The sequence below is a fragment of the Saccopteryx leptura genome, chromosome 11 (assembly GCF_036850995.1).
Source record: "Saccopteryx leptura isolate mSacLep1 chromosome 11, mSacLep1_pri_phased_curated, whole genome shotgun sequence".
NCBI lineage: Eukaryota > Metazoa > Chordata > Mammalia > Chiroptera > Emballonuridae > Saccopteryx > Saccopteryx leptura.
The window spans coordinates 44,434,980-44,448,436 of NC_089513.1; the positions used below are offsets into that span (position 1 = coordinate 44,434,980).

At 35.3% G+C, this 13,457-nt stretch overlaps 1 protein-coding gene across 2 annotated transcripts in view; it reads left to right on the forward strand.

Moving 5' to 3' along the window:
* IMPACT (impact RWD domain protein) overlaps positions 1-13,457 on the forward strand; it is a 29,490-nt gene that overhangs the window by 9,210 nt on the left and 6,823 nt on the right. For both annotated transcript variants that reach the window (XM_066352540.1, XM_066352541.1), the window contains exons 5-8: positions 2,718-2,803; positions 5,996-6,118; positions 8,657-8,754; positions 11,320-11,393. In XM_066352540.1, the coding sequence (XP_066208637.1) occupies positions 2,718-2,803; positions 5,996-6,118; positions 8,657-8,754; positions 11,320-11,393 (381 nt within the window). The remainder of the gene's footprint in view (positions 1-2,717; positions 2,804-5,995; positions 6,119-8,656; positions 8,755-11,319; positions 11,394-13,457) is intronic.

Here is a 13,457-nt window from a genome sequence, read left to right on the forward strand (position 1 = left end):
AAACTATTGTCACAAGGGAAAACACAAATACAGCAGTAATAACAACAAATTAAAGAAGAAAAAAAACCCCACCATCACTGGTAGAATTTGGGGATCCAAGGGAAAGAATAATTTTCATTTTTTTCAGGAAATCTTTCATACTCACTACACCTTCCTTTTACTGAATTTCAGTAATCTTGTTAAATACTAGGGAAGAAGGAAGCATCAGTCAACGATGTTGGGCACAGTTGCTGTTGTATGTTCTTCTGTAGGAGGCCATGAGGAGAGGTGTTTTGGAGTTAAGGTTTAATTTCTTTTTCTATTTTTTGGAAAGACTACTTTTTGTTATAATTCTTCCAAAGTGTGTCTCCTCCCAACCCCCCCCCCCCAGTTCTGAATGTGAATGTATATTCACAAAGGGATGGTTTTCCTTTCTCAAAGGGTTGTTGTAAGGATTGAGTGAATTAACAAAGCATTTTCTATGTTTTCTATATAGTAGGTGTTCAGTGAACACTAGATATTAGTATTACTACTTTAGTGATGATGATGATGTGAAGAATTGAATAGAATGAGAGTAGGAGATAGAGAAGTACATGCAAAACCATAAAATATAAGGCTAATGATTACAAACACAAATAGGGGACCCAGTTTTCTCATTTACTACCACACCCCCAGGGCTGCATGTAGTGCTCAGTTTATAGGGCCCTAAAAATTTGTTGAGTGAATTAAGACAGGTTCACTTAGAATAGTGGTTCTCAACCTGTGGGTCGCGACCCCGGCGGGGTCACCTAAAGCCATCGGAAAATACATAATGCATATCAGGTATTTACATTCCGAATCATAACTGTAGCAAAATTACAGTTATGAAGTAGCCACCAAAATTATTTTTTGGTTTGGGGTCACCACAACATGAGGAACTGTATTGCGGGGTCACGACATTAGAAAGATTGAGAACCACTGACTTAGAAAGAAACTACTATTGTAAAATAAGACAAGGTGCTCTAAATCTGTTTGTTTGTTTAAGTGAAAGGAGGGGAGATTGTGAGGCAGACTCCCATGTGCACCCTGACTGGGATCCACCCAGCAATCCCCCCTGCCTCTCCAACCTGTTGGGCCCGGTCTGAGGCTGATACTTGAGTTCTGAGCTATTTTTAGCATCTGAGACTGACATGCTTGGACCAACCCAGCTATCTTCAGTACCCAGGGCCACGCTCGAATCAGTCGAGCCACTGGCTGTGGAAGGGAAAGAGAAGGGGGAGGGGGAGAGAAGCAAATGTTTACTTCTCCTGTGTGCCCTGACCAGGAATCAGACCCAGGGTGTCCATATGCTGGGCCAATGCTCTATCCATTGAGCCAGCAGCCAGGGCTGAATCTCTGTTTTGTAGATGAGGAAGCTGAGTCTCAGAGTTCAAATGGCTTACTTGCCTAAATGCACAGCTGCTTTATGGGAGAAATAACTGTAGTTTGCACCTGAGCTTCAGACTAAGTCTGTGTTCATATTCTAGCTATGAGCCCCTTATTGCTTATAAGACTTAGACAAGTTAACTCATCCCTCTAGGACTGTTTTCTCATTTGTACGATGGGGAAATACTATCTACTTCATTAGACAATCATGAGTGTTAGATGTGTTGATGCGTATAATGTACTTATGCATTACATTAGTACATACTCAATACATTTTACCTTTCTCCGTCTCTATAACTCTTAAGTCTTACTGAGGAGAGGATGGGCGAAGTAATTGTTTAAAAAGAAGTTCAGCCAATATTCTCAGTTTTCGAAAACCGTTCCAATTGACTGGCTTTGAGACAGATTACCAAAGAACATAGAGGATTGTTTTCATAATAAGGAGTAACGGGTGAGATAGGGAGGATTTGAGTTGTTTCCTTCTGTCTGTGTTTTGAAAGTTTCCTTCCGTGGGAGCTGATGAATGGTGATAAAAAGAAATAATGATTTCAAGGGAAACTTTTAGGGGAAGTTGGTAAGGTGTTGTTCTTAAGTGGTGTGGTGATTTCTTTACAACTTATCTAAAATTGTGCCATTCCCTAAAGAATAGACAGACACTTGGTCCTTTATTTTGTTGCTGTTGCCACTATTTAACATAACGGTGTGGACATGAACTGTATGACTCATTCTTTTTTTCAATGATCCTTTGAGATGGATTTAATTATCTGAGGCAGGCAGACATTATTTGGAACCAAAATGAATCGATTTGGGCATTAGAATATTTTGTCAAAAACAACATATGAATATAAAGCTGGTGCATTGATTGTCTTTTAAGTCTTATAAACTGGCTCTCTGAGAGAGTTCCTGAAGTGTTTTGCATTCTTTGTCTTGAAATAAGCACACTAAATAATAAATATACAAAATAAGTGGTTTGAAATTGTTCAAAAAGTTTAGGAAAGCAAAAGATGATTGGATATTAATACTGAGAAGCTGAATTGCATTTACATCTATCTAATGCATCCAGTTCAAGTTCATAGATTTTCTTTCTCTTCTTTGGTTGCAACACTTCTGCTTATTTTAAGTAGGCAATGTTACTTTTGAAGTCAGTAGAATTTTTAATGTTAATGTAAACTGTATTAAATACTCATCCACAGGTGTAAGTAAATTTTTATAAATTCTTTTTTAAAAGGCATGGCTATATGCATATAATTCTTACATTGTAAATATGTCTGTAGTTTTTGAATTTGAGAAGGAAATTTTTTTAAATAACATTTTTTCCCCTAAATTTTGTTTAGACAGAATATTGGTGAAAGTATTCTTTACCTGTGGGTGGAGAAAATAAGAGATGTTCTAATACAAAAATCTCAGATGACAGAACCAGGTAGGATTAAAATATATTATCAGTGTTATCTTAACTTATACTAATTGAATTTTCACATGATATTCTAATTGAAAATTTTAATGAAAACCTGTATTCTGTTTTATGGGTTACATATGATAAAATATAAGTTTTCTGGAAAGTTCATTTACTTATATAATTATGTTTCTTAATATAAGGTTTAGCTTCTTTGGTTTAATATTATAGTTTTATAGTAATAGAATTTTATGGTTAAAGAACTTGGAACAAAAAAAAACTGCATTCTTTGACTATTGTTAAGGTAATATGTATCATGTAACATTCGTCATGAATTAAACTGTATAAGTTAAACATGAGCTTCAAATGAGTGCAGTGTTTGTAGAAAAAAAACTTTGAAAACCATACTGATTGATATTAAGGATATAAAAATTGACTTTGAAAGTTGATTTTTAAAATAGAATATAATTTATATGCCTAATTAATTCAGTGGTTTTTAGTATAGGTCAAAGTGGTACATCATCATCACTGTCTAATTTCACACTTGAAAATTGATGTTTTACTCTATGATTATTATTTTATAGAATTATTAAGTATGATAACATGGAAATTTCTAATGTTTCCTATTTACTTTATAGTCTTTGTTTCACTTACCATAAAGACCTTTTGGAGAAGAAAATAACTCTATTTAACCTAATATTTCCAAATAGTGTTTTATTGTTATCATTGATAGAATGGTTTTCATTTGGAGAAATAGGGATTTAAAAAACCCATTGGGGCTGGCTTGAGTCAGCAGTTCCTTCGAGTCAACTTCACTTGTTAAAAAAGCCATTAGTTTATTTATGACTATATTAGAAGGTTATTACAAAGAACCAGTTATTTAGGACTTCCTTAGCAGAATCAGTATATATTTAAAGTTGATAGTATGTATTTTTTCAGAGCATTTTACTGTTTTCTAGAAGCAAATGTTTTTACTGCTTCCATTAAAACCAAAGAAATAAACGATGTTAGGGTATTTTGTTTATGTGACAGTTTTTAAGTGTTTTTCTTAACTTTTTATGATCCATGAATGATTTTATAGTATTTCAGGGAATTTATGCAAAAAGCAGTCTCAAAACAAAATTGATTTTTGCCAATCCAACATTCTAGAATCTGGGATAATTGCAAATATAGAATGTATACCAGTAAAAATTTAGGACTGTAGGAAGTTTGGGATCACTCAACTTTTAGGAGATTTAAAAAAATTATTGATCTTAAAAGTATATATTTTCCCTTTTCCCATTAGTTTAGCCACTCTTCAAATTTTAGTTATTGATTTGTGTTGTACAATTATAATTTTTAGAAATTTTGTTTGAGATTAAAAAAAACCTTTTATTTATTAATTTTAGAGAGAGAGGAAGGGCAGAGTGAGAGAGAGAGAGAGAAAGAGAAAGAAACATTGATTTGTTGTTCCACTTATTTATGCATTTATTAGTTGATTCTTGTATGTGCCATTACCAGGGATCAAACCTGCACTGTAGTCATATAAGGATGACACTCTATCCAACTGAGCAGGGGCTGGAATGTTTTATCAAAAATTTTGTTTTTTAAATTTCATATTGAAAGGGAAGGATTAGTAATTCTGAAGAACTAATACAAGCTAGTGATCAGGATATCGTATGAAAATTTTCCTCCCTAGGGCACCACTTGACAAATAACTTATTTTGATTTTAATGTTGATCTCAATAGAAATTTATATTTTATTATTTCATGTTTTTTCTACTTTAGAAACATTAAATTTTGAAATAATTGAATACAACTATTAACAATTTTTAAAGATTCTGAACTAATTTTAGACTTATAGAAAAGTTGCAGAAATGATACAAGGAGCTTCTATCACTCACTTTTCCCTGGTCACGTCTCTCATGACTACTGTACAAGTAGTAAGAACAGGAAACTAACACTAGTGTAACATTAACTAAAGAGCTTATTCAGATTTAACTAATTTTTACACTAATGTCCTTTTGACTTCTATTGGATCCTGTCCAGGATTCCCTGGTGCAATTAGTTGTTATTTCTTCTTACTGTCTTATAGTTTCTAAACAGTTCCTCAGCTGTTGACTTTTGTGACCTTTTATAACTTGATACTTTCGAAGAGCAATTATTTTATGGAATGTTTCTTAATTTGAGTGTTTTTTTTGTCTCATAATTGGAATATGACTAGGCATTTTAGCGTAATGATACTGTGTTCTTCATAGTACACTAAATCAAGGAGCTCATGATATCAGTATGTTTTATCTTTGGTGGTGTTTACCTTGAGACCCTGATTAAGGTTGTACCTGCCAGATGTCAGCACTGCAAAGTCTCCTTGTATTAGTCAGGATTCTCCAGAGAAGCAGAAGAGGTGTTTGTATTTGTGTGTGTGTGTGTGTGTGTGTGTGTGTGTGTGTGTGTGTGTGTGTGTGTGTTTATTTAAAGAGAGGGAGAAAAGGAGGGAGAAAGAGGTGGGGGTGAGAAGGAGGGAGAGAGGGGGAGAGATTGATTTATTTTGAAGAATTGGCTCACCAGATAGATTCTGGCAAGTCCAAAATCTGCAGGGCAGACTGAAGACCTAGGCAAGAGTTGATGTCACAGCTCAGATCTGAAGGCTGTCTGCTGGCAGAATTTCCTTTACCCCTGGGTAGGTCAGTATTTTTCTATTAAGACCTTAACTAGATGAAATTTACTACATTATGGAGGACAGTTTGCTTTACTCAAAGTCAACTACTATATTTTGATATATTTTGAATGTGAATTCCATCCAAGAAATACCTTTCCAGAAACATCTATTATAGAATAGTGCTTGACCAAATATCTGAGTACTGTGGATTAGCCAAATTGACATATAAAATTTATCATCAAAATGATTATCTTTAACTTCTCACTCACTAATTTTAGTATTCATTAGTGTATGTGCTGAACAGTATTTATTACAATATTTGGATGTTTGCTTAATGTTGATTCTCATTTTCTTCTGGCCTTCTACATTTATTAATTGGAATTCTTTTGTGAGGAAGAGATGTCTCTTATCCCATTTATTTATGTAATTATTTATATTAGTATGAACTCCCATGTGTTATTTTATTCCATAGGTTAAAATTTCATACTATCATTATTTTGTTGCTCAAATTGAACATTAAAAAAAAAAATCTCTGGAACTTCTTAGTGCCTTTGTGCTCATAATGTCTCCTGTCCACATAGGCCCAGATGTAAAGAAAAACACTGAAGAGAAACGTGTTGAATGTGAAGGTGATATTCTTTTAGCACGGCAACCAGCAAATCCAGTTAAACCACTGGGTTTTGATATCAGTGCAAATCAAACAGGTATAGTGTTACTAACTAGTTTCTTTTGAGGAAAGTGGGATGGTAGCATTATAAATTGTGGATTGGTTTAGAAATTTTTAAACTCGCACATGTTAGGAAATAGTTAATTTGCATAACACTGAGTTATTTTTTTCCCTGCCTGCTGACCTTTTTGATTTTGCTGGGTCTCTCAGAATGGTGAAGAAAAAAATAATAGAAATTCATTTTTATTTTTTGCTACTTTCTAGAGTGTTGAATTAGTGATAGGAGAAATTGAAACTAAGAAAAGCTGTGTTTTCAACTCCCATTTTTGTTTTGAAATTCTCAGCTGTCTTCTGATGTCTCAGAATTAAACATTAGTCTGTACTCACTAAACAGATATCATAATTGAAAGTACAACCACTGAATTAAGGCTAGTAAAATGCCTTTAAGATTTTAGTTTTTGCTTAAGTAAATTTGTCCCATAATCTAGTGGTATGCAATTTATGAAAGGTAAATCAGCTCTATGTTAATATCAGAAAGTATGTTCCATTTTAGTATTTTAAAGTTTTGAACGATGCCCTCAGTGTCCTCAAGTCTCTTACAAAAACATGATAGATCAGAGGAAACATTCATTCTCTTTGAAGGTAAGGAGTCTCCTGTGTCATTATGCAGCAGCTTTTAACCAGCACCGTGAAGGTAGAGTTCTTTCATGGTGTCTTGGGACTCGTGGGAGGGGATGCAGAGGACGTGAGAGTTAGGGAGAGGGTTAAGACTCCTACCCCTGCTTCCATCTAAAGCTCCCATTTTATTCATTTATATCTTCGTGAATTTGGCAAAAGATTTCTTTTGGGAAATAGGATTCACTATCAAAAGAGTAAAAATCACAGTCATAATAAATAGCATCTAGTTCATACTGTGCTAGTATGGTGGTCACAGTCCACTCGAGAAGAGGACACTTAGGGGAAGGTAAAACAGCCTGCACACACCTGGTTTTGTGTGCTAGCTGCTGCAAACCAGTGCAGCAATTCTGGGCAGTGGTTTAAAGCTCTCCAGAAATATTTGTACATGTGTTTGTTGAAGTGTTTCATCAATTGTAAAGCAAACTGACGTGGTAAGATTCAACAGATTAGTGAATAGAAATAGGTAAAAATTGTAATTCTATTTTCTGAATAACTTTTCATCCTAAATGAGGCAGTTAGAGCAGCTGGGATGGTTGGTCAGTTTCTTTCTTTTTTTTAATTTTATTGAATTTATTGGGGTGACATTGTTTAATAAAATTATATAGGTTTCAGGTGTACAACTCTATAATACATCAACTGTATATTACATTGTACATTCCCCAGTCCAGGTCAAGTGTCCTTCCATCACCACTTGTCCCCTTTACCCTCTTCTGCCTCTCCCAACCTTGTTGTGATTGTAAGTTTCTCATCAGAGTTAATGGTAAATTAGCGGTTCTTAAATTTGTTTCAGAAGCAGAATAACTGGAAATTGTGCTGCTCTATGATATCCAATTTGGTACATTATTATTATTTTTTAATGTTTATTTTACTGATTTTAGGGAGAGAGAGTGGGAGAGACAGGAACATCACTGTTCTTGTATGTGCCCCGACTGGGTATCGAACCAGCAACCGCCATGCTACAGGATGATGCTCTAACCAACTGAGCTATCTGGCCAAGGCTGTATTCTTGATATATTTAGTTTCAATCCTATGAAGTAGGAACAGGTTTATTAGCAGAAGACATTGTATTATAGCTATATAAAATAAAGTCATAGATTTCCCAACCCTGAGGAAATCTATTCCCAACCCAATCTATTCCATCATCAATAGAATGGATATATCATATAAGTTATCCATTCTATATTAGCAATTGTCAATCTTTTTGACCTCAAGATCCCCCCTATATACTCTTAAAAACATTAATCGTATCAACTTACACGACTGCAATAGTTCAGGATTTGAGTCCCAACCCACCATTTCCATTAGGTGACCTTCCAGTAGATTTCTGTGCAATATATTTGGAAACTTGTTACTTAAAATTATAATTTAATTTTGATAGATAACTATTAATGTTATTTGGGTTAATTTGTCATATAATTTATATTTTCCAACTCTCCCCCCTCCACTCATACCATTGCCAATTTTTTTTTTTTAATTGAGAGGCCAGGAAGCAGAGACAGACTCCTCCTGCATGCGCTTCTCCTGGGATACACCTGGCAAGCCTCCTACCAGGTGATGCTCTGCCCATCTCAGGCTGCTGCTCTGTTGCTCAGCAACTGAACTATTTTGGCGCCTGAGGCGAGGCCATGGAGCCATCCTCAGTGCCTGGGGCCAACTTTGCTTAAAACATTTGAGCCATGGCTGTGGGAAAGGGAGAAGGAGAGAGAGAGAGAGAAGGGAGTGGCGGAGAAGCAGATGGTTGCTTTTCCTGTGTGCCCTGACTAGGAATTGAACCTGGGACTTCCACATGCCATGCTGACACTCTACTGCTGAGCCAACTGGCCAGGGCCACCAATTGCTTTAGTATTTAAATGTATGAATTAAAAAAAATAAAATTAACAATTTTTTAAATTTATAGAAATAGAAGAATTCCCTCCGATTGATCACGGCGTTCCGATTACAGACCGGCGAAGTACTTTTCAGGCACATCTGGCTCCAGTGGTTTGTCCCAAACAGGTAAAGGTACTATGTCCAGTTCACTTTGATACTGTTTTACCAAAGTAATTCAAGTAAATGCTTTTTACAAGGATATCCTTACTTTTACTGTTATTAATCATGTCAGATAAAAATGATTTGCTCATTTCTTACCCCCAAAATAATGTGAATCATAGAAGATTTGTTTTGTTTCTGTTTGTCACTACTTTTAAAATTGTATCAAACTCTGATTAGGGTTTTACCTTCAAATGACTTTTCAAACAAGAAAATCCCATTTTATAGTGCTGTAGAAAATTATGGTGTTTAATAGTTTGTTAAAAAAAATTATTTGTCACATGGGAGTTCTAGAAAACTGAGTTTGTTTCACTGTTGCCCAATTCTTGCCTGAATTTCTTTTCTGTTCTGCTTCCCGATCTTAGGTGACTTTTTTTCCACCAAAGGATATTTAATGGGAGACTTCTCATTCAAAAATTGTATTCCCAAGTCTTTGTCTTTATTACCCCCTTTTCAACAGAATCATTTTCTTCTGCCTTGTTGCTATAATCTAGCCTAGTTTAAACTTGATTGACATAAGGGATAATTTTAATACTACCTATAAAGTTAAATTAACAAAAAAAGTCTTATTAACTTAGCATAGGTTTCAAGGATTAGTCTCTTCCCTTTGGTCTTGCAACCACTCTATTCTCTTAGCATTCCTAAAGTGCTGACCCATAGGGATACAATTTTTTTGTACCAGGCTGCCCTTTTACCCTCTTTTTTAGCCTCTGGAAGAGGCAGTTCTTTTCTTCAGTGACTTGTGACTGAGATAACAGCTTTTAGTGTAGGCTTCTGGGCTTTTCTCTTAGGAACCCTATTTTGCCCTTGGCTCTTGCTCATAATCTTACTGTCAGGGCCCTCTGATTCCGTTCATCGTGGATCCTCTTTCTATTTCTGATTATAGTCACTTAGATTTGTAGGATCATAATCTGTGAGAGCTAAAATAATTCTTAGAGGTCAATGTCTATTTTATTGATAGAAATCTGAGCACCCAAAAGGCTAAAAAATGATAAATGTAAATTGTACCATTTCTGATCCAAATTGGTTTCCCTGACTCCAATTCAGTCTTCCCTGCCTCCAGTATTTCTTCCATACTCCTTGTCAGTTGCCTTTCCAAAAGATCTGACCAGAAGTCTTTTCCCCAGGTCCCCCTCCTATAATCCTTACAGATTTCCATCATCAACAAGGAAATATCTAACCTTGTTATATGAAGTCCTTTGTGACGTGACCCTTAGCTTGATCATTCCTGATGGTCACTTCCTGAGCCTTTCTCTTTTATGTCCCTGCCATAAAATATGGGAAACCTAGTTAAGTTGGTGTATGGCCAGTAGCCCCAGTCATCACAGTCGCAGCCAGGCACGTGCAGGTTCTCATTGGATTCGGGCATATGGTAGAGAAACAACAGAGCCAAAAACTGGTGGGCCATGCCTTTATTCTAGCCTCGCACTGGAGGGCGAGTAAATACACACTGCGGGAAAACACTTCCCTTTCCATTCAGGGCTCCCAAAGCCACTGACTTTCTCTTGGTTTTCCTAGAATAAAAGGCCCTACTAGCTCAGTCTCTTCTGGTTCCCATCTCCTTCTCTCTGCACAAACTGGCTTCTCCTTTAGCACCCTGCCATCTTGGCTGCTTCTCTCCCCTGCAATAGCGGGGCCTCCTTCCTCGTCCTTTCTCCATCTTCTTAATACTTTTTGGCATGAAAACCCCTCCTCCAGCACACATTAGCATAACAGAGCCCCTTCCCAAGCAGGAAGGCAATTAGCAGAATCACAGGGCAGCGCCATTCACATGGGCAGTGCCATTTTTAAAAATAAAAATGAGCAAAATCAAATAACACAAATTTTATAAACTTATTTGCCCAACAGTTGGAATTTAAGATAATTATTTTATGGGACATACTTCTAATAAACATTTATTTGTGATTTATCTGAAATTCCAATTTAACTAAACATTCTTTAATTTTATTTGCTAAATCTGGTACTTCTATGCATGCTGTTTCCTCTGAATGTAATCCTTCTTCCTGTCCCACCCCCTTCTTCCCTTTTGATGCAGAAAAATTGCCACTTCTCTTTCAGGACTTGGCTTATGTTAATCCTCTGTGAACCTTACAAGACTCCCACAGAGTTTGGATTTTACAACATTTGGAACATACCATTATTGTGCATATATCACACTATATACATGAATTTGGTAAATTTTCAGAGCTCATTTTTAGAAATTCTCATATTAACATTGAAAATTCTATTCATGGGGAAAAAATTTCTAGTTCAGGTACCCTAGGCATGGTTAGTGCTCAATTATTTGTTGATAATTGTTGTTTAGAAACCAGGCCTGTCATTTTTACACCAATTGTGAGTGCTAGTTTCTTGCCCCTGAAATGAGAAGAAAACTTTGGAAATGGCTTTTTCAGAGTGTAGAAGATTCTTTAAGTAACTTTTGGTATCACAGTATTTATGTCAGTAAGCTTTAAGATATTTTTCTAGTATTATTTACAGAGAAAATAAAAAGTGTACATTTATTTATGTATTTATATTATTGCTGTTTTTAAGGTGAAGATGGTTCTTGCCAAATTGTATGAGAATAAGAAAATAGCCAGTGCCACCCACAACATATACGCGTACCGGTGAGTGAGCATCTCGATTTTAGGAATGTGCAATTGTAAATATGGGAGAAACTGATGCATGATTTAAAAATATATATATTATATATTTTTTCCATCATAAAAGTAATCATGTGTAGAATATTTGGAAATTGCAGAAAAGAAAAAATAATCAGAGGGGAAATCAGCCATTTTCTACCAATAAATGTAACATTATTTTGATGAATTTTCTATCTTTTTAATGCAAAGTTTATCTTTCCAGTGTTTACCTTAGTATTCTATTCTATTTTTTAATTTACAAAAACATTTTCTATGTTGTTATAATTGCTTTGTAAACATTATTTTAGTGGTTGTATAATATATGTCTGAGACTCCAAGCTGCAATTTATTTAACCATTTCCTTTTTGTTTTAGTTTCCTATTTTTTTCACTATTACGAAGAATAGTCCTATGGACCTGGTTGGATAGCTCGGTTGTTTAGAAGTGTAGAGGTTGCCGGTTCAATCCTCAGTCAGGACACATACAGGAGCAGATGTTCCTGTCTCTTCCCTGCTCTCTTCCTGCCTCTCTCTAAAATAAAATACACATAAAAAAAATAGCCCTATGAACATCTTTGTTTACTTTTAACTTATTTTATATTGATTTTAGAGATAGGAAGAGAGAGAGAAACATCAATTTGCTGTTCCACTTATTTATGCATTCATTGGTTGATTCTTGTGTGCCCTGACTGGAGGAATTGGGCCTGCAGCCTTGGTGTATCAGGACAGTGCTCTAACCAATGAGCTTACCAGCCAGGGCCCATCTTAACTTTTTAGGATAGGTCTTAGTTGATTCAGGTCTTTTTTGAAATGATATGGAGATATAATTAAAAAGGAAGTAAAAATAGATTTCTAGAATTAAAATTATCAAAAAGTATGAACATTTCTTAAACTGATACATAGTGCCAATTTTTTTCAGTTTTTCTGTTAAACCACTTTATGCTTCCTTTAGCAGTGAGTTAAGGGTGCTTCTTTACTATGTGCCTTTTACTGTTGAGCACTGAGGTTTTGTACAAATCTTTGCTGATTTGTTAGTAAAGAGATAAAGAGTATATTTTAAAATATGCAGATTAGTACAGGCTTGAAAGAACTTAAGGACTGAAGTAAAGCAGAATATGGACAGGGATTTGGTGCAGATTTAAAATGTAATTGAGACTGTAAAATCTAGACTATTTGAAACTCAGAAAACTCAAAAATATCCATCATTTTGTATAGATGAGTTTTTAATACTAAGTGGCATTCTTTTAAGTGCTAAAACTTACAAGATAAACTACTTGTTATGTAATTCCAATTTTAATGTCTTCTTATGAGTTTGTATCATCAATATAAAAATGAGGAATTGGGTTGTGCTTGCTCTCAGTGGTTGGAATGTGCTGTAAAAATAGTAATAGTTACCCTTCATTCATCCAACATGTTTACTGAGCACTTCCTGTGCCAAGCATTTTTACTAAAGTGAATTCTGATTATTACAGCAAGTCTGCCACTATAGAAAGGTTAACCTTTTCAAGATCATGTAGTTGGTAAGTGGTAGAGCTGAATTTGGTAATCTAATTTCATTTGTCTCTATTTTATTTCTACATGGCGGTGAGTCTGCACCTTCAACAATCGCTGTACATAATACTGATTTTAAATTATCAAAAAATTAAATAATGTGCCGGATATTCTATTTCAAGCCCCAGATTTTTGGGTCTTTAAATTCTTGTGAGTATTTTTGTCCTTCTGCATATTAATATACGATCACCTGTCACTTCTCACAGATGTCAGCATGACTATATGTAGCAGTCCCTCCACCTCACCACCTAATATCATTTAATTGGGAAAGAAAGAGATGAACTTGTCAGAATCGTATCAGATAAGACTGAAAAGACACAGGTGGAGGCTTGAAAGACCCTGTTGGGAGTAAAATAATGACCTTATTTGGTACTTGGACTTGGTGTTACGTATTTTGAATGCTCAGGGTCTTTGTAAGGTTACTTCCAGGTTCTGGGCTGTGTTCCTGCTGTGGAGTTGTGGGCACTCTTCGGGCTTCTGGTGCACACAGCTATCAGATG